General features: G+C 39.6%; 3 protein-coding genes across 5 annotated transcripts in view; 1 reads left to right on the forward strand and 2 right to left on the reverse strand.

Annotated features, from left to right (window-relative positions):
* fchsd2 (FCH and double SH3 domains 2) overlaps positions 1 to 1224 on the reverse strand; it is a gene marked incomplete at its 3' end in the record, with an annotated part of 54297 nt that extends 53073 nt beyond the window's left edge. Inside the window, exon 1 of the mRNA XM_014013988.1 lies at positions 947 to 1224. Within this exon, the coding sequence (XP_013869442.1) occupies positions 947 to 967 (21 nt within the window). The remainder of the gene's footprint in view (positions 1 to 946) is intronic.
* p2ry2.1 (purinergic receptor P2Y2, tandem duplicate 1) overlaps positions 1 to 8464 on the forward strand; it is a 10486-nt gene extending 2022 nt beyond the window's left edge. The window contains exons 1-6 of one of the 3 annotated variants that reach the window (XM_014014036.1): positions 1367 to 1424; positions 3493 to 3583; positions 5879 to 6223; positions 7144 to 7312; positions 7504 to 7849; positions 7930 to 8464. In XM_014014036.1, coding sequence (XP_013869490.1) covers positions 5917 to 6223; positions 7144 to 7312; positions 7504 to 7849; positions 7930 to 8106 — 999 coding nt within the window. In that variant the 5' untranslated portion in view covers positions 1367 to 1424; positions 3493 to 3583; positions 5879 to 5916 and the 3' untranslated portion in view covers positions 8107 to 8464. Of the gene's footprint in view, positions 1 to 1366; positions 1425 to 2431; positions 2545 to 3492; positions 3584 to 5878; positions 6224 to 7143; positions 7313 to 7503; positions 7850 to 7929 lie in introns of those variants that run through there. The other 2 variants (XM_014014034.1, XM_014014035.1) reach the window with 2 other exon arrangements.
* Positions 8465 to 8885: 421 nt separating this feature from the next.
* Positions 8886 to 21703, reverse strand: part of relt (RELT TNF receptor) — a gene marked incomplete in the record, with an annotated part of 25812 nt that continues 12994 nt past the window's right edge. The window contains 8 exon segments of the mRNA XM_014014033.1: positions 8886 to 11635; positions 11753 to 11884; positions 12474 to 12848; positions 14971 to 15043; positions 16295 to 16375; positions 19198 to 19431; positions 19887 to 19939; positions 21497 to 21681. Of these exon segments, the coding sequence (XP_013869487.1) occupies positions 11632 to 11635; positions 11753 to 11884; positions 12474 to 12848; positions 14971 to 15043; positions 16295 to 16375; positions 19198 to 19431; positions 19887 to 19939; positions 21497 to 21681 (1137 nt within the window).

The raw sequence follows: 21703 nt of genomic DNA on the forward strand, positions 1-21703 counted from the left end.
GTATAAATAAGTATTTATATTTGTGTACAAGCTGTTTAGATTGTCAAAAAGCCTGTGTTTTTAGGGTTATTAACAAAGTTTGTGTACTCAGAACAGTAATATTTGAGGTCACAAGATTTTGCCATGAATATTTTGTGGGTCAGAAGACAAAATGTTTGAGAACCTCTGCTTTACAGCAAACAGAAAAGCTTATTTTAGGCTCACTCTGTAATGTGAAGGATGTTGGCAACTGCCTTTTAATGGAGGTGTGTGTGACCATTTTCTGCCTCATTTAAAAACATCTCTAATGMTGTTGTTTTGCATTTTAAAGCAGCCACACAAACAAACAGGTGCTATAACAGAGATGTGGTCTCTCTGCAAACACAGAGAGAATCAATAAGTCAGCATTAGACTCCATGTCTCTGTGTGATTGACTTCTATCAGCTCAGCCTCTTTACAAGATGTGACCCTGGTCAGACTGGAGGTCTTTCTTTCTGAGACGAGATGCTTCTCAAACAGAGACAGTTTTAATCGTGCTGTTTGACGACAGAGGGCTGTTTGATAAAAGACACCAATTATTAGCAAAACATTTAGCAATGACGTTGGACTTCACTGCCATATGTTGAGGTTGTTTATTCCTACAACCACGCGTCCTAAAAGGACAAACGCCACGTTAAAAATCAAAGTCACAGACCGGTGCTTTGTTTCCTGACAGCCCACCTAGCCGCCTTCCTGCTAACGTGCTTCTTTGACGTCTTTGACGGTCACAGCCGCTGCACAGATGCACATTGAAAAAAAAGAGGCTCAAGCTAACACTCCTGCTAATGTTGACTAGCAAATTCTCCCCCTCCTATATACAAACACAAGCGTGTCGCTTTGGGCGCTTTAAAGGTTAAAACGCCGCGAGTCCGTCATTAGATACGGCAGCTAAATCATAACGGACCTGCCCCTCTCAGAAATCACTCACCTTCCTCGGCGGCGGCTGCATTTTGGAGTATTGACATGAATGGTGTTTTCCCTTGCGAGATGTACCGTAATTCCTAGATCCAAATCAATGTGGGACCGCGCTCTTCAAAAACAGAAATCCTCCCCTTCTCCCCCTTTTTTCTTCTTCTTCTTATTAAAAAAAGAGTCGACCGGGAGGAAAGATGGGGAGGACTCCGGCGGCCATGACTGATGATAAACGCTCAGTTTACATAGAGCTGAAGCTCTGCACGCGCTGCTGCCACTACCAGAGTGTGTACTGTTGTAAAGCAGATGAGAGAGAGAGGGGACACAGAGAAGAAAGAGAGAGGGGGGGGTGTAATCGGCAACAAAGCTCAACGGCGCCACCATGCGGCGAAAAAACAAAATGGCGGCGAACATTCGGCACAGAATTTTTTTTTTGTTTGTTTGTTTTGTTTTCCCAGCCACCGTCGACTGTTTGGAGTTATGCACCCACAAAGGTATTATTTATATTAAACTAGAAACAGATAATTACAAAAATGGTTATGAGTATCATACCTGAATCAGATGCTTTCGAGGCAGAGGCTGCCTAGCAACAAGAATCCGCAGTCGATCGAGGAAAAATCGATCGGGTGAAGAGAGAAAAGCACAATGGGAATCAAATATAAAACGACATTATCATTCATTATTCATGTTTGTTTAAAATAATCACGGCGGGGCATTATTTACAGAGCTAAAWTTGAAATTATGATTAAAAAAAGCACAAATTAGAAGACCAAAAACAGGTTAAATAATTGGTATTTTGACACTTTCCATCGCTATGATAGATAATTGTGTATTTAAAAATAAAGAATATAAATAAGATTTACTATAAAGCTAAAATCTTGGGGAAAGTTTGTACATGTGCAGTATGTTGCACATTTTATTATGAATCAGGCCGTACAATTAGATTTAAAGTGAAACATTAAAATTAAATACAGAATAAAATCTGCAGAGTTGGAGCTCCTCTCTCTCCACAGCCCTCCATCTTAGCTCCACCTTAAAGAATGACCTTTGTGAAGCCATAATGGAAATTGTGCCAACCACTCAAGGTCAAGACTTGTTTGTAAAAAAAAAAAAAAAAAAAAAAAAAAAAAAAAAAAAAAAGTGGGGGGAATGTGCTCATAAATTATTGTTCCTCTAAAATACACATACCCCTACACACACATTCTAATAGATCATCCATGTTAAAACATGCTGTCTGGGGACTTCAGAAACTATTGTTTGTCAGCTAAATTTAGCAGTAATTATAATAACTATCCTCATTGAGACACAGTGGCTGGAAGGGTGAATATTTTATTCATTACCCCCCTTCCTTTGCAAGCAGGTTAAGGGACAAGTAATCATTAATACAGAAAGTTTCTGTGGCAGGTGAGACATTAATCGCTCTTTCTCACCTTTCTATTCAGCGTAACGCTTCAAACTAACACATTCACGCCCTAGTGTTTCTGCCAGAGGCACAGAAGAAAAATGGATGACGTTCACCTTGGAGTCGTATTTTTCCATTAGGATGCTGACAGGATTATTCTGATTAATGATTGTTTTTGCTTACATGCATCTAGTAATCCTGGCTAGACTGTGGTAAGAAAGTACATTATTTTAAATCCTAATATACATACATATTGTTTTGTCTGAGTGTAAACACTGCATTTGTCTTTCAGCAGCACAAAGTCAGACTCAGTTTTCTCTCTTGAGCTGCCTGTCAGTGGTTTAGAGCTTCACACTTTGTTTTAGTCTGATCTGAACTGAAATATTCTGTTCGGGGCTTGAAAACACGAATAATGATGAGATTCAGCTGAGAAGTCTTATTATTTTACAATAGCTTGATCTCAGGTGAAGAATCCAAAGCAACAATGAAGTGTTACACTTTTAACATGATGAATAATGGAACAAGTTTAATTTATGTCTAAGCTTGTGATCAGATGTGTAAATAAATGGCCATTTACTCTAAATATGCATATATTTTTATCCAAATGCTCTAATGAAGTTAAATGCATGATACTGTTTTGTTTTTTAGTATTGCTGTGTAGGTTTTTGCAATTGCTAGTGATTTGCTACAGCAGGTTTACACAAAAACCTTGCAAGCTGATTTACATAAAGTGTGTCGCAGAGGTGAAGCGTGAACATTCCTGCATTTTACAGTTTGAACCAATGGGTTTGTGGAGTTTCATCAATGTTAAATCAGGCCTCTGAGTCACTTTAATGAACGGATGACGGACAGCGTCTATCCAAAGCTTCTGGGCTGGCGGGTGCAGGCTGCAGCTTGTCAGGCTAACACACACCTCAAAATTCCTCAAGGATCAGACAGCACACTGAGGATACACCGCTCAGCAGAGCGAAAACACAAAGACGGTGTCTGCAACATCCTGTGTTTTATGAGTTTTTCTGATCTTTGTGTGTAGCAATACTTTGGATGGAGACCTGCTAGAATTTTTTGCTGAATTTTGAGGAAGTTCTCAGTTCGTCTTGCCATGAGCAGAGGGGGAATTTCTGAAGTCGGCTTTCTGTCTCTCATCTGTTGTCTGTTAGAGCTCATCTGCAGCAGTTTTGACCAAAAAATGGGAGAAAGCGCACAAGGAGTTAAGGCAACTTATTTTTGACGAAGAAACCAACAAAAAGAGTAAGTCTGCTTTTTCATTTACATGTTAGTTTAAAAAGAATTGTTTCTGCTTCAATGCATGACTGCTATGAACTTGAACTTGTCAGACAAACAGGACGACTGAGGCAGCGTGGCTCCATACTCTGCATGCTGATAAGTGAAGAGTAAAAAACAAGTCTGGTTTGAGTTAGAAAGTTATTTCTCTGTTCCTTCCAGCTGTGAGCTTAGAAAACTTAGGCATGAAGTTTGAGGATGTGGGATGATTTTTCTGTTCAATATGGCCACAGAGAACATTTTTTAAAAAACAAAACATGTTGTCTGAGAAGTGAAAAATTATGTTTTGAAATTATATCTGAGTACAAGTACCATTATGGGCAGCATAACTGTGCAGTGATGTTCATACTATGTACCCCTGTACCTGTTTTCCTGTATTTATATTTCCCTGGGAACATACAGTAGGTACAGGTGAACATAGGTACAAGGGAACATAGGTACAGGTACCTATGTTCACCTGTATTTATGTTCCCTTGTACCTATGGCCACCTGTACTTATGTTCCCTTGTACCTATGTTCTCTTGTACCATGTTACCTATGGTCACCTGTACCTATGTTCACTTGTACCTATGGTCACCTGTACCTATGGTCACCTGTACCTATGTTCCCTTGTACCTATGCTCCCTTGTTCCTATGGTCACCTGTACCTATGTTCCCTTGTACCTATGGTCACCTGTACCTATGNCCTTGTACCTATGTTACCTTGTACCTATGGTCACCTGTACCTATGTTCTCTTATGTTCCCTTGTACCTATTTTCCCTTGTACCTATGGTCACCTGTACCTATGTTCCCTTGTACCTATGTTCCCCTTTACCTATGGTCACCTGTACCTATGTTCCCTTGTACCTATGGTCACCTGTACCTATGTTCCCTTGTACCTATGGTCACCTGTACCTATGTTCCCTTGTACCTATTTTCCCTTGTACCTATGGTCACCTGTACCTATGTTCACTTGTACCTATGTTCCCTTGTAGCTATGTTTCTCTGTACCTATGTTCACCTGTACCTATGTTTTCCAGTACCTATGTTAACCCATGTTTAATGATGAAAGTCATCAAAGATTTTTTTTTCTCCCCCTTCAAATGATTTTTTTAAAACAAATGGAAAAAATACTGACTTACAGTGCAGGCATTTTACCATGAAACAAAGGGATGACCCCACGCAGTGGTTATAACTCTCGCCTCTCAGTGAGAAGGTCACAGGTTCACCTCCCAGCCTGAGGCCTTTCTGGGTGGAGTTTACTTGTTCTCCTCATGCACACATAGATTTTCTCAGTGTGCTCCGGTTTCCTCCCATAGACCAACAACATGCATGTTAGGTTAATTGGTAACTCTAAATTGTCTCTAGGTGAGAAGTGTTAGCTATAGTACGGGTTTACAAGAGCACAGAAACATAAACAAGAGCAGAAACTGAATCCAGATGTACAAGTTAGCATTAGCATTGCAGGACAGCTAGCTGCAACAGGAAGGTGTCTTATCAGCTGACTGAGTGTACTTGTGAGAAAAAAAACTACAAGCTAATACCATCCCATCATTGCTTAAACTGTCTTAAGAGTAAGCTGTTTGAGACATCAAAACATGCAATTATCCCGTCCTGTTTCTCTTCTCTGAAAAAAAAACTGCTACATTTACAATCTGTCTACATTTTGTTTGTAAAAGACACTATWACATATTTTTTAAAGTTTATTGTAAGCTTTGCTGTGTAAATCTGAGTGAACCTCAATCACTGGACCACTGACCTTTTTATAGTAATGCACATGCATAAAATCAGGCATGCATCATAGATATTTACTGTAATCAAGCTTGCCATTCAGCTCTAGCCTTTTGGTCATTTACACCTGCTTTTAAATGGACTTTTATATACAAACGGACCTATAAATTATTTTTATTGGTATTTTATGTTGTGATAGCGAAATATCCTCAAAAATGGGTGGATGTTTGAATGACTGCAGAGCACAGCTGGAACATGAGTAGATATGAACACTATTACTACTTCAGACAACTGGAAGTAGGCATGAATATATAGTATCTAGACCCCAATGCACTGCAAAGTACTGATGCTTCACATCATTAATTGTAAAAAGGTCAATCCCTGAGCATCACTGTGCTGCTGAAACATGTCCAAGTGACTTCATCCTATATCACAGTTTATGCTAATCATACATTCTTGTAAAACTCCCATTCCCTGTATCTGCTTTTATAAAAAGTAAGATAATATCATTAATCCATAACTTAACCCTGTTTATTATTTCTTTTTTTCAGCTTTCCTTGTAACCACATCAGCCTTCTCTGACCTCAACATGACCAACAACTCCAGCACTTTCTGTAAATTTAATGAAGACTTTAAATACATCCTCCTGCCCGTCAGCTACGCTCTGGTCTTTGTGGTCGGCCTGGCGCTGAACGCCATGGCGCTCTACGTGATTGTGTTCCGCACAAAGCGCTGGAAACCCTCCACCATCTACATGTTCAACCTCACCATGTGCGACACGCTCTACATCTTCACTCTGCCCTTCCTCATCTATTACTACGCCGATGAGAACGACTGGCCCTTCAGCGAACCCGTCTGCAAGCTGATACGCTTCTTGTTTTACTCCAACTTGTATGGTACTGGATTCAAGCCAATCAGCACATTATACAGTACATCATAAAATACTGAACTGAAAAAAATACATAATTTCAAAGAAGGCATTACAATGAATAGATAAAGAAAGCAATTTGTTATGATTTTCTTCAAGTTACTTTTCTTCAGAAATTCCAAAGAAAATGTGTCATGACAGTAATTTAATCCCTTTCCAGGAGGTCCTGGTTGTGTCCCCACCTGTCGACTCTGTTCAAACATATTGCAAGCCTCACATTACCATGAAGAACTCTGCCAACCTATTGAACCAGAAACATTTAAACCTGAAAATTATCTAACTGCTTCGAGGCAGAGAACCTGCGGTTCAAAGGCAAGGAGAGGCTCGTGGTCTCAGTGAGGATGTGGCCCACAAGTTTGGGTCCAGGTCTCCTGTGAGACCGGGCTCTCCCCCATCTCTCTCCCTAAAGCCCTATTTACCTCTGCCCATGTATCTGTTGTTTTTAGACATGCAGAAGAACAGCAGAGTAAAATCATAGGGAAGACTTACATTACTTTAATTTTTTTAATAAAGTGTAAAAAAAAGCCCATGTGATTGTCACAGGATGAGGATGTGGAGCAGTGATCTGTCCAAAGTCCAAAGCATCAAAAGTATAAGACATAAATCTTTAACTAACAATAAAAGTAAAGCTTCCATAACAAACCAAAAARCCAGATCTTGACAGAAAAAGCTGCCAAAATTCACAGAAAATGTTTGGAAGACCTTCAGAAAGCCCTGAAGAACTATTGATCAAGTTCACTTTGAAACGTTACAACAAAGCCTGGCTGCTTGGAAGTCTAACAAAACCAGAAGTGGATTAAAACATTTGCACAGCACTCTTTGCCCAAACAACATGACGTAAACTTTACTGTAAGAATAATGAATGTAATGTATTCTTCTGTCTGTTAGGTTCTATTTTGTTCCTGTGCTGCATCAGTCTGCATCGGTTTGTTGGCATCTGCTACCCGGTCCGCTCCCTGAACTGGATCAGCGCTCGTCAGGCCCGGCTGGTTTCTGTGGCGGTGTGGGCCTGCGTTTTATTCTGCCAGGCTCCCGTCCTTTATTTTGTAAGAACCAGGTAATTAAAAACCTGTTTCTTTCACGTTTCTGTTCTCACATCTTAACTTATGGTGCCCTCAAAAGGTCAAAGGGGCTTTTCTCCATCATCCTGTCTTTTTCAGTGCAGCTCAGAGTAAAAAAAAACAAACACAATGTTCTGTCAAAAAATAATAATCGTAACTGTTTGTAATCCGTCACCTCCTCTCCCAGGGACGTGGACACGGAGCGGATCTGCTACGACACCACCAGCCCGGAGCTTTTTGAGGACTTCCTGGTGTACAGCTCCATTGTATCAGTGCTCATGTTCGCCTTGCCCTTCATGGTGGTGATGGTGTGCTACGGCCTCATGGTGCGGAAGCTCCTCGAGCCTGGATGGGGGTCCGACAGGGGAATGGAAGGCGAAAGGGGCGGCCTGACAGCCCGGCGCTCCAAGCAGAAGTCAGTGAAGATGATCGTCATCGTGCTGGCGGCGTTCATGCTGTGCTTCCTCCCGTTCCATCTCACCAGGAGTCTTTACTACTCCTTCAGATACACGAGGCAGGTCGATCCATCGCAGGTACGGACACTCAGATTCCCATATTTTTTTACACTGGACTGGACAAGCTACGTGTCCAACATGTATTGTGTGTTCATCAGATCAGCTGCAGGTTGCTGGAGGCGTCCAGCGTGGCCTACAAGGTGACTCGACCTTTAGCCAGCGCCAACAGCTGCGTGGACCCCATCCTCTACTTCCTGGCTGGGCAGGATGCCCGCAGCAACCTCACCAAGAGAAGCAAACTGCCCTCACCGAAACCAAACACTGTGAGTCGATGATTAGCAACACAACTCTGAACCAGCAGCGGACACCATCTCTGTTCTCAGAATTTCATGAACAAAACGTGCACTTATTGTCTGCATCAGATTTTAAACCCATAAAACACTGGTGGGAGCAACTTCCAGCCCTGAAGCAACAGTTTGGTAACTGAGTTGCCCTAAACTGTACCTTCAAGCTGCTTGTTTAGCAATAAAAGTCTCCTGAGAGCTGAAACATCTTTATGAAGAAGGATATTTGTTTTTTACTGAAACATTTTATTTGATGTATAGCATTTATAGGATAAAGATTGTGTTCTTATAAAATTTTAATTTAATATACCAAAGACACTCCACTATATAGTTTTACACAGCTTAGATTTTGTCAATAGTTAGAACATTGATTGTATGTTTGTACTGGATAAAATCTCAGGGTGGTGGCCACACACAAAACCTTTAAAAGAAATTGAATAGATATAGCTGAGTATTTGAGTCTACAAATCATACAAAAATAAATCCAAAAGTACTATTTTACTTTTAAAAATTAAAAGTAATTATATTAATAATAATTTTTGTTGTTATTTTTTGTGCTGGTAACCTGGCAGTTATTACAAGACTCACAGTTTAAAACGTATCACTGAATACGTTTTTCCCCCAAAATGTTTTGTTTGTGACCATTATGCTGCAGGATAAAACGCTAAAGCTAAAAAGAAATTTATTCATGAGATTTCACCTGTTTTTTATGTAAGTTTGTAGAAGAAGCTCAATTATTCCTGAAGGTACAGATTAAGTGGATTTTTTTTACTATTATTGTTATTAAGGCTGTTTGAGTTGTTGTCAGCAAAATCTCTGCTGCTGTAAGTTTTGCGAGAAGCAGAAAAATTTGGAGAACCCTTTGTTTCAACTCTGTTTTTGACAACAGAATGTCATGTCTGTGTATTCACTGTAGTTTCAGCAACATTTGCTTTTTAAGACTTCTTTTTGACATGAACCTATAGGTCTGTTTTCGTGTCTACTCACATGAGAAAATGTGTTAAAAATGATAAAACCGACATAATTTTGACACTGAGAAACTGATTTTATATGATAATATATTTGCATTTCATACCATGTACAAATCTAAYAAAAAGTGAACTCAAGCCACATAATTTTATTCTTGTTAGATTAATGCAGCTTGATAAAGCAACCAGTAGAGGGCAATAGGGAAAAGGGAATGCCTCCATTATTTCCACATTTTGTTTCTTAACACACACAAAAACAAGTCATTTTAAAATACACCTCTTTTTATTTCAACAGTAAAAACACGATACAGAAATAAATGTATTATGATAGAATATGATGTGGTTTGATATAAATAAATAAAGGCTACAAGTCTGATGAGATGAAGGCTTTTACACTTGTTTCTTACAGGAAAACATTTATTGATGATTGTAAAAAAAAAGAATCTGATAACATTTGATTGCAGTTTTAAATGAATGTCCTATTTTCTACAGCATAACATCATCAGCAAATAATAAGTTAAAACCCTCTGTGGTAATAGTGCACACTTTCAAACTCATCAGGATGTAAATATGGATCAAATGAGCCACACATCAACAGCCTCTCATTTTTAATCAACTCCAAAAGATAAATAAACATGCCCGCATTAAATCATTTCTTACTGTTATAGAGATCATGGAAGTGGGTGTGATCATGGTTAAATTACAAAAAAGTCTCATATGTTTGCTCAGGAGAAACACTGACATATTTAAAACCCCATGCAGAGGGGGGAAGCTCATTTAAATTATATTTTCAGCTTACAGTCTACAGTGTTGATGTTTTTTGTTCCCTCTACAGGAGATGACCTCATACATATTGTGTTAAAGGTATAAAAACTAAAAGAAAAGTTTGCTTTTCAGTTCTCTTCCATATTTACATATTTACATTCATACATGTTTTCTTCTATAGAAGTGACATCACCCTGTGTCCTTAGGTTGTTTATTTTTAAACACTTGTAGAATCATAATTGCCACCTATAAAACACATTTGAGCTTACTGGTAAATGCCATTTAATATTGTGATACAGGTAAATGCTCTACAATAAAATCAGACCCCTACAAGAGTCAGTTCTCAGAGCTTAAAAGTACCTAAAATATGGTCAAATGTCAGTATCTTTAAATCTTTCAGCTGTTCAAGTGTTGTAATGAAAACGGTTGGTGTTTTGAATCCACCTTTTTAATTATTGACAAGGCTAGAGAGGCTTGGATGTGTTCCAGTATTGAGTTAGAATGATTGCAATATAATCCAAGTTGGTGAATTAAAGTGAAACTTTTGGCTCTGACTGAAACTTTGATCTTGGCCAAGAGCACTGGAGCTTGTTGAAGTTGGAGCTCGATATGTGTATGTCATTACTTGTGTTTGAACACCTTACAGAATTTTATGAAAGACCCTTTAGCACACATAAAAGCAAGAATAGCTTATGTCCTAAAGGGCCTCACATAGAACGTTTGAAATGACAAGAAATCTTTGCTAATCTGACGTCAACGATCTGTCATATAAAACATCACATCGTCTGCAACAAATAGACGCACAGAGTCGTGCTTTGTTTTAGCTTGTTTTGCAACATTTGTTGTCCATTTTAGATTATCTTTGTAAAAAATATTGTTTTCCCCCTGATGATAAGCTTGTAACAGCTGCATGCTTGGTTGAAGTCAAGTACCTTAGTTTTTTTAAACAAACTGTGAACTAACACGTCTGAGAACTGAATAAATGTCAACTTTTGGTTTAAAAAAAGGCAACACTTGAGTATTTTCGTGTCAAGTTCTTTTGTTTTTGCTTGATGACAATAAGAACCAGCTTGTCACACTTGGCACATGTGTGGTTTTTTACATGCTGACAGCAGATCTTAACACGAAACTACGTCCCTTTTTGGGGGATTTCAGGCTGAGAAATTTGACTCAAGTTTCAGTCTTAATGCAGAGAGTTTCTGTTAAGACTGAAAATCAGCATCTTTAACATCCTAAAGCTCACCTATAACCTGAAGTTTTTAATCTGAGAAAAGAGAAGAACAGGTCAGATTTGGTGAGCAGCTTAGTTTCGAGTGCACAAACATGTTCATAATAAAAGTGCCACATTCACGAGGCACTTTCTTGTTGAAAACTTGATTTATTTCTCTCCCTCTGTAAGTTATCTTGCTTTAAATATATTTTTTTCAGTCCAATTTGCCTTTTAGTGGCAGGACTACTGATGGATTCTGCTTGGTGATTTCATATTTCAGTGCAACTGATAAATGCTCGACACAAAGCTTTAAAACAGTTCTGTCCTGTTTGGATCCGTAGGCTTTTTTTTTCTTTTCTTTTTTTCCCCAAAAGCCATTTCAGTTTGGATCAGGACAGCAACGCAGCTTTTATACAATAACACTTATCTTCTTGTCATCGCATAAACAGAAAAAACTTCTTCCAGCAGGAGGAGGTTGGGTTTTCAGTCCATCCCTGCGTTACGGCTGTCATCAGGAGACAAGGTCTTCTTCCACGAGGTAGCATCATCATCATGTAGCATCTTACTTTCTCTTCATCTAAAGAGGCAAAAAACCAAAATGTGAATGAGATCCTCAAAGAGCATCAGATGGTACAACTCACTAAAGTAATGATGACTGGGGTGTAAATCCAAGAAAAAAAAAGGCTGAGCGGACCTCCTATAAACAGATGACGAAGAAGAGGAGGTGAAGGCTTTCCCGGCAAACAGGGAGTTCCTCTTGTCCTGGTTTGAGCTCTTGGTTTCCAGAGCACCCGGTTTGTTTTCAGGTATGTGAGCCACTTGAAACCTTTGAGTTATGAACAAGATACACCCATCAATACAGCACGGGTAGTAGAAACATGAAGACTGAGAGGTGATTTAAAGAGCTGTCCTGTTAGTGTGTTCTGTGAGCCTGAGGGTAAGGGATGAAATCAGGTCAGTTGAGTTTAGAGTTTGTAGACCTGTTTGTAAAGTTACACCGTCAAAAATTACCACCAATATTTTTGTTTTATTTAGCCTTTTATAAGAAAAAAAGAACCAATGTATTTTTCAAAGTCAGTTTCTCACCATATGATTCATACATTTATAAATGTCATAGTTTATACACTAAACATTGAACTTACAATTTAAATATTTAGTTAACAAGCTAAATATTTGTGACTTGCTAGCTAAATATTTAAGTTAAATATTTAGGTTGCTTTTTTGACTGTGTAAGTTTACAAATGGCACCCCATAGACCTGAGAGTGTTTTTTTTTTTTCATTCCTACTTTCAAAGAGTAAGAGAGGAAAAGAAGCTTGGACAGAAATGGACATTTTAAGTGTGTTTTTATAAAAAACAGGAGTAAAGTGGTCTATGATTTGGATGGGTTTTTTGTTTGAAACAAGCTGGCCTCACCTCCCCACAGACACGACTGTCGTCTCCTCATCTTTCCCTTCGAGCCCGTCCACTCCGTCCGCTACAGGTTTTGGCACGGCGTTTTTTGTTCGCTGCTTGTCCGCACAGACTCCCCCCAGGAGGGGGTTCTTCAGCTGGTCAGCGGGGCCGCCCAGGGAGGGCAGGATCAGGCTCTGCGGTGGCTTCAGCGGGTCCTTGAGAGAGTCCAAGGSGGGAATGAGAACGGGGGGCCACTTTCTCTGCGAGCAACGCGAGCAGCGGTACCCGTGTCTGGGGGCCAAACCGGAGAGGCCGGAGATAGTGTGGAGGTGGGAGTGGTGGGGGCAGAGCCTGGGGAGGGAGCGGAAGGTGGAGAGCGGAGACAGCATGGGAAACCTGGAAAGAAAAAGAGAGCAGAGGATCAGAAATTTTTTTTGTATTTTACTAAATGGGTTTGGTTTGCATCCGAGGTGCACAAAAGAGCGTTATCGCAGATCCTTCCTCCCAGCAGCTGTCAGACTCTATAAACAGCACCACGCCCAAAATTCACAATGTGTTAGCAAAAATCACAATAAGTGTTTACAAATATCTCCATAAGTGTTTCAACAACCTGCTGCTGTAACATCGTTTATACTATACTCTGCTGTAATTGCACATCTGTGTTTCTTGTCTGTATTGTGATACTTCACCTTACAGTTATTGGTCTGTTGGGATTGTTTTTGCACTCAAAACAGGAAACTTCAGATTCTGAATGTGGGATTCTGAAACAAAAACATCGTTTTTCTATTCTTGCACAAATCTTCATATTATTTTTTATTTTTATTATTAGCAGTTGCATCATGGCTAGTAAATGTTAATTTTGCTTTGTGTGTACTATCTATAGTTTGTAAAGTAACTAGTGTCTGAACCTTTGTACTGAGGGCTGCGGGACAATAAAGGCTATTTCTATTCTATTCTATTCTATTCTATTCTATTCTATTCTATTCTATTCTATTCTATTCTATTCTATTCTATTCTGGTTTAAAGTCATCCCACTGGGCTGCCACTGCTGGAGACTCAAAATTGTTTTGTAAAAACTTGGACTTAATCAAAAAATTTTCAAAATAGGATCATAAAATTGAAGCAGCCATCATTTTTACATACTGTAAACATGTTTCCTTTGTGATTCTTGAAAATCTTGTGAACAAAGCACATATTTATCTTTTCACAGGTCTTTAACAGCATCACTAAAATTATACTCTTGTGAACTCAGATCAGTAATCCAGATGTAGCATGTTACACATCTGCAGATAGGTGCAGACAAACAACAGAAAACATTGGTGTGTGTRTTTGTGTGTCAGCACAGACTGACTCCATGACATGATTCCTGCAGACTAAGCAAAGTCGCCGCACATTTAATGAGTCATTTCTGCACCGCCTCAAAACACAGTGGAGGTAAACTAACAAGCTTTCACTCAGCTCGTGTTTCATTTGAAAAGTTAGAACTGAAATCGGAAGCAGAGTTTGTGAAAGCTTGTATATTTTCATGGTCACAGTGATGCCGTAAAGAAAAAGAGGTTTCCAGAAAAGACCATGTGCKTATGTGTGTCAGCATGTTCTTGAACCTATGTGTGTGTCTGTGTGTATGTGTGTGGTCCCACTGAGACCTCCCACTATTGTCCGTGTGACATAAAAACTGAACTGATTGAGATCCAGTTACCAGAATCTGCTCTCGTTACTTTTGTCTCCCAAGTGGTCAAACTGTGCTGAAGTGTTTCAGAATCGGCCTATAATTCAAAAACCAATAAGACTTTAATAGTTTTAATGGTTCCATGAAAGATAAATGATCAAGTTGAGTCATTTTATATTTAATTAAAAGCCTAATCGTCTCTGCAGGAATCCCTTGCCGCCGTTTATGTCAAATGTTTAAACTCACATTTCTCTCATCCTCATGAGGGTCGGCTGGAGTTAAACAGCCTCACCTCCTGAAGTCGTTGCACATTCAGGTTGTTTCACCGTGTTTCTTGTCTTCCTGGCTTTATTTTATTAGATACATAGAAGATACGTTATCTTCCTGTAACCATCTCAGTAAATCAGAAGGCTGTGGTGGACTGCTGTGAGACGCACTGTGCTGATGATCTTGTTGAATTAAACTTTAACTGTTTTGAACAATTTTCAAGCCACAACCCAAACCACAACTACACTTACTTGGTCATGTAAAGTTTTAATACGCCAAGCTAAGTGACAGACAGGGAGCTGGGGAGGCAGACTGGAGGTTTAGGTTTTAGAGCTTGACAGATGTTAGGACTTTGTGGGACGCCTCAGTCACCGCTGAGCGTCAAACCTCCCAAAATCAAGTCAGTAAATCCAGCCAGCATAGTCGAACGTGTAGAAATGTTGATGATTAAATAATCTAAGAGGCGGTATGCTCAGTTTGCTGCAAATTCTAAACATTCAAACATTGACGGCGACTTCATATTTTATGATTTATTCAAAAGCGTTTGAGGACTCATGGGTGTTTTTTTTTTGTGTCACATACTTGATGGATGATCCTTTGCTGCTCTGTTTGTTCTCGTACTCGAGCAGCAGCTCCTCCAGCGCCGCAGCATTCTCTGAAAAACATTCATTTATCATTCATTCATTCAGGGTTCAGAGGATTAAAACGATCCAATCTTTAAATAAATAAAAAAACATCACCAGACCATGTATGATAGGGCTACCCAACTAGTGGCCTGGGTGCCACATCTGGCCCACAGGTGAACTCAATCTAGCCCAATGATAAGTTTATTTTAAATAATAATTCATGAACTTCAGGGAGTGAGCGACACGTGTGTGTTTGTCTGTGACCATCATGGGCAGCAACAAAGTAAAATCTTTTGAGAGTTGTACGAACTTGTACTTTACTTGAGTAGCATTTTTTAAATCCACTATATTTAGCAATAAAATCACACTTTTTACTCCACTATATGTTTTTAAAGGCTTTAGTTAGTTATTGTTGTTTGTGTAGTTTGTGTCTATTTTGTTCCACCGGTACACTAAAATAGACTACTAATACATTATTATTTTATATTTGGAGTTACCGATCTGCCCAATCCAGCGGAACAATTTCCCAAATTATTATCAACTACACTCAAGTGAATTGCATTGTTAAAAAACTTCCAAATTTTAAGTACTTTCAGTTCAAACATTCAGTTACACTTTGTTTAAAGAGAGAGTTGTTATAATCTCAAAGGGATTATGGATGTTTGTTAAATCCAAACTTAGAACCAGTTTGAAGGAACGGACTACTTCAGTCCAGGGTATAAGATTATGGAATAATCTGGAAGATGGCATTAAAAATGCCAGATCAATGAGTATATTTAAGAGAATGATAAATAATAATTTGCTGGAGAAATTTGTAAATGCATGAATTGTTGTTCAAGGAGTTACTGTAAACCTTTGTTATTTTTCTTTTTTTTTGTTGTTGTTTTTTTGTTAGTTTTTTATAAACTAAAGACTGTTTTTGATTGAATTTATTTATTTGAGAAAAAGATGTAGATATAATAAGATTTTTTCTTCTTCTGCTACCTTTCATTTAATTTACAATTTGTATTTTTGTTGTATGCTGAATTTATGTTGTTGTTTTTTAAAGAAATGAATAAACTTACTAACTAACTAACTTAAGTATTTTCAAACGCAACTTAAGTAATAATTTGACAGAACTACTTTTACTTTTATTGGAGTATTGTTTGACCAGTAGGATCAGTACTTTGACTCAGATAAGGAAGAGCAACTCCTCGAGCTACAACAGACAGGCGGGTATTGCTCAACGCTGAAAGGCTTGAAATGTCTTTGAACACATTAGCTCACATGTGTAGCCTTACCTTTCTTCTCAGTTATGATGCGAACCAGAACACTGATGGTGTCTTCATTCAGATCATCAGAAATGTAGGGACAATTAGTTCCTAATAAAAGACAAAAAGGACAAAAATTACTACAAAATTAGGAATAATAGCCATTAAARAGCTTAAGTCACAGTGTTTCTGTTGCATCTGTCCTTATGCCAGTCACATTTAAAATTACCCACACAAATCCCAACTTTTTCCTGTATTTGGGTTGTATGATTTGTATGGTTGGTACGGTGCACGTTACTGTTGGGATATTGTACCAAAGATAAACTGAACTGCTTATAGACGAGCCTCCATGGTAACCTGCCTCCATCCCATAATAGAACAGCAGAGAGAAGCAGCTGAGAGGAGAGCGATGAGGCCTCGGGGAGGGGATCACTCAGCAGTTATTCTCCATTCAGTGTGTGGCTGACCGTGATGTGACACACTGTGTGTGTGTGTGTTACAGTGTGTGCAGCTATGTGTGTGTGTGTTACAGTGTGTGTAGCTGTGTGTGTTATTTCAGCCTCTCTTGCATCAGCAGCATCGGGCCGTTGTTGGGCCGTAACAATAGCTCTGTCTCCACAGTGGCTGTTGCTATGAGAGAATAACAGATTCACAGGGTGGCTCTCTCTCTCTCTCTCTCTCTCTCTCTCTCTCTCTCTCTCTCTCTCTCTCCTCCTTTCTTTTCCTTCAAACAAAGTCATGAACTCATTGTATGGCTGCTGCTGCTGGCAACAACGAGGCTCTGAACAGTTCCAGTTTACCAAAAAGAAAAAAATTGTATAGGTCCTCTGGACGGGTTCTTCTCTAATGAAACGTTTCGTCTCTCCTCCAAGAGACTTCTTCAGTCTGAGAGTTTCAGGCAAAATTCAGGATTTTAAGCCCCGCCTCCATGTGACTGATACTCACATCACATGGCTATCGTTGACACCTAATTAACACCTATTGTTAACAGGGGATGGAGTTCCAGTTTATGTTCTTCCTCTGTGCCTGTTGATTTTCTCCCTTCAAAGTCCTTCCTCTAATCTTTGGGTGGAAAGAGTTTGATTGACTTTGACTTTATAGCCCTGAAGAAGCAAAGCTCGGCTGGCTGTAATTTATCCTCTGGGGGTCCATCCCCCTCCTCCCACCTCATCGGTGGAGACGAAGTGCTGAAGCAAGAAGTTCCTCTAACCTTGTTAGCTAGAGGGGTCTGACTGGCAGGGTGCAGCAACGGCAAGGGAGAAAGTTTTCCCATGCTGCATTAAAAGCCATTATTTCTGTCTATCTGACACCCTCACTTAGCCTACCTGAACATTAGCTACACAATATCATCGGTTTTTATTATTAAAGGTTCAGCTCTGAATCTTGCAAAAAGGGAGTTCTGTTTGAACAAAAGGCCTGAAGAGATGCTCACCGCCTGCTCCTCTTTAATGTGGCAGCATCAGTTATGTCTCCTCCAGTTATATTCTTTTTTTCAAGTTCACAGTTTGTGAATAACCATAACGTTTATACTGAGGTACACTTACGTCTCAAATGTTTTTTTTATATAAAAAATGGACAGAAAAAGAAACAAGAGCAGAATGCTATGAGAACGGAGAAGAATGAAACAGAAGACAGTAACTATGAGATGAGGAGCCCGTTGAATAATTGATCTGGCTGAGAAAGGAGAGATGGGCCGGTGGTGTTGTGTTCAGACGAGGGGGAATTTTTACAGAGACAGAAAACTGGTTTAATGGAGAGTTCAGGAAGTTTCCCCAAAAACTCAAAGAAACTTATGAAGCCAACACAACTCTTATAAGAAGGCAATGAACTTGCTGTTACTTATAACCCTTCATCACAAAACAAATTGGGCATTTGGTGATATTTATCAGCTATTTGGCCAAATTTTAAGCAAAGCTCTTGTTGTAACCTGTTAGCACTAAGGATATGTGATTAGGAGAAATCTCAGCTACGATCAGGCTAAGTTTCATTTCAATATCTGTAAAACTGACTAAGTTGTAGCCATTTTTATGTTAGCTATGGTCATTTAGCTGTGGTGGCCAAACTGAATTGAGTTATCTCCAAATGTTGAACAGTTGTAGAAGCACATCCAGTAAATATTTGCGGAGATTTTCATTGAAATCGGTTCAAGGATTCAGGAGATATTTTGCTAACAGACAAATCGAGTCATTTATTGACCCCTGACATGAAAGGCAGGCAATAAGTATTGTGATTGTTGATTTATTAAAAAAAATTTCAAAATTATTTCACTTATCCCCAAAGCAACAGCTGTTACATTAACAGTTTTTATTTCATTTTTTTATGTGACCTGTTGAGCTCCTGTAATTCTTCCTGACACAACTTCTCTATAAGCTCACACCATCTGGTGAGGGACGAAAAGATCAGATTAGCCTTTAAATCTGTCGGTGCCTGCACACACTGAACAACGCTCCCTGGACTTCCTGAAGAAGAGATGCATCTCTTAAAAAGTTTGACATAAAATGTTTATTTGTTGGGTCAGATGAGCTCTGCCTGATGGAAACCTTTGACTCCATAAAGCTGGGTTCAGTGTGGGTCTGTGTTTGCTCTGAGAAACATTAGATCATCTCATGTGTTATTCAAGCCTGAGAACCAGACAGGTACAGGACATGGAGTGACAACAGCTCACGTATGGGTTGCCAGATAGGAAACAGTGGAAAATGATATTTCACTATTATCAGCATCAGTTTGATATATATCAAAGTGATATCATTTTAACAGAAAACTATCCTATGTGTTAAGTCAGGGTGGCCAACGAGGGTAGAGCTGGTGGAGGCAAGATCTGGTGTTGTGTTTGATGATGACATGAACAAAATCTGTTGTTTTTTTTTTTACGAAAATGTGTGCGATACGCTTCCCTTCGAAGCACCCTTTAGTGATCTCTGTTTCTTTCTCACCTTCCTTCTGAGGCGTGGCGCTCTCTTCGTGTGCGCCCTCCTTCTCGGCGGTGCAGTTGTAGCCCTTCTTCTTCAGGATGTTGCAGATGAGAATGCCTATCAGGCCCATTATGCAGAAGACAGGCACCAGCGCGAACACGGCGTACTCGGCGGTCTTCTCCTCGGCGCTGCGCACCACCGTGCTGTTGGACGGGCCTTCAGCCACCGTGCGGATGGCTCGGACTTGAGAATCTGCTTAGAAAATAAAATAATAAAAAAAAAAACAGCATTTTTTTCCAAGCAATACATACCGAGACATTTTACTACCAAAGTTTTAAGCAAAGATGTTGAAGCCATGCGTGCTGCTGCTTCTAGTATGTGTTGGGGATGACTCTCAACTACCACCACAMCGCTCAGTATCTGTAGGATTGACTGAGTTRTCACCATTTTTGTGTTGGCTAACACTGGTTGGATGTGGCGACCATCTTGAATCAAGCTGACTAAAAGTTAATCCGTTGTAGAGAAACCAGTGATTCCTTCCCAAAAGTTTCTTTAGGATCTGCCCCTTGATGTGGGCTACAAGATATTCTGCTAACTTTATAGACCAACACACACATGCAAGGGAAAAAACATTGTCGTTCCACCTTTGTCTTTAGAAGCTAGTGAAAAAAAACCTAATCTATTTTAAGAGCAAATGAGTTGAAGCTTACCTTTTATGCAGGATCTTTGGGTGGAAATTTGTCTTTTAACCAAGAAATGAAACCTAAAAGTGATGAGAAAGAGTAGAAGAAAGAGGCATTGTTAGAAAAACAAACATTTGTTTCTGCCCAATGTAGATGTGCTCCTGAAGTTGCTCATTGTGGTGAATGACATGCTGTACTGCTGAGCTATTCAACTGGCCGACCTGCTAACATGTCCTAACACCACATCACCCCAACGCACACACAATTTTGTCTTTACTCAATTTAGTTTCAATGAGATTCTAACTAGATTTTCAATTAGGGATTTAATGTAACAAAAGACACAAATTTAAAAGGTAAAAGATAATAAAACTTCAAAAAGAAAAAATAAGTAGGTCCTCTGGATGGGTTCGTCTTTAGTGAAACATTTCGTCTCTCCTCCAAGAGACTTCTTCAGTCTGATGAGTTTCAGGTGAACTCAACCTTATAAGCACTGCCTCCATATGGACAAACAGGTTAGATATATGCAAAAGAGGACCATCACCTATCAATAGGCTTGATACTAATCAAGCCTTTGATTTTTTCTACCTGGATTACTGAGATGCATTAGGACATAATAAAACTTGTTTTATAGACAATACCCCCCTCATCACACACACACACACACACACACACACACACACACACACACACACACACACACACACACACACACACACACACACACACACACACACCTACTATGTCTCTCTACCCTTGTGGGGACTTTTCATTGACTTCCATTCATTTTTTGTAAATTTTATAGTCTAACCCTGACCACTTACCCTAAAATTAGCCTCACAAGTACCCTAAAACTAAACTAAACTCAGTTCACATCTTGATCCTAAACCTAACCCCCCACCCAAAATCAGCCTCCGAAGTCGTGGGGACCAAAGGAGCAGTCAGTCCCCACGAGGCTGCATTTTCCTGAAAAATTGTCCCCACCAAGTAGCAAAACCAAGGGCACACATCCCCACCTCRTGTCTGAGTAACTTAGTTGAAAGGCTCTGTTGTACTGTATGAATGTGATTCTGTTTTGTTTATGAGAGAAAAAACGAATTAGGGCTCAGGGGCCCATTCAACGGGGGGCCAGTCAAGGGGAAAAAGCCACCCCTAAAATACTTGTGCCCCTCACCCTCCACCTGTCTTTCTGCAGTCAGGTTTATCTAAACCTTTATTTGATGTGCATTTTTAATTTTATCCTAGCTTCTAGTAGAACCGCATAAACATAAAAACAATAAATATGGGCTTTTGTTTTTCTTCTTTTTACAATAATTAAGACTTTAAAATATAAATATGTGTCTTATTTCAAATCAAAAATACAACTTAACATTTAGTCTTCAGCATAAGAACTAAAACCAGTGTTCTCAACATCAGTAAGCCTAATGTAAGGATAGTTTGTGGCATTACATGTGTATGACTTAGGAAGAATTAATCAAATTCTGTTCTGGTTTTTGCTTAAGGTGTGCCTCCCCCAGGGTTTTCAGTGGTCCGTACATAGCTTGTATTGAGGTTGTATTCAGATTGTCAAACAGGATTAAACTTTTGGTGCAGAGTCACACTCAGACAGGTCCAAAGAGATGCCAGCTGTCCCTCCTTACCCAGGCAGACAGTCGCCACACGCAGAGTCTGAGCTCGCCGTGCCGGAGACCGCCACCTTCCTGCCGAGGGCCTCACAGGACGTGTGTGGACGGCAGAGTTCAGGGTCGAGCGTGTCAGAAAAGTGACCGGATGAACACGACTGACAGTGCACCTCCTCTGCAGGACTCTGGATCTGCTCACAAGGCTGAGGAGGGAGAACACATTTC

This window comes from Austrofundulus limnaeus, unplaced genomic scaffold (assembly GCF_001266775.1).
Source record: "Austrofundulus limnaeus strain Quisiro unplaced genomic scaffold, Austrofundulus_limnaeus-1.0 Scaffold109, whole genome shotgun sequence".
NCBI lineage: Eukaryota > Metazoa > Chordata > Actinopteri > Cyprinodontiformes > Rivulidae > Austrofundulus > Austrofundulus limnaeus.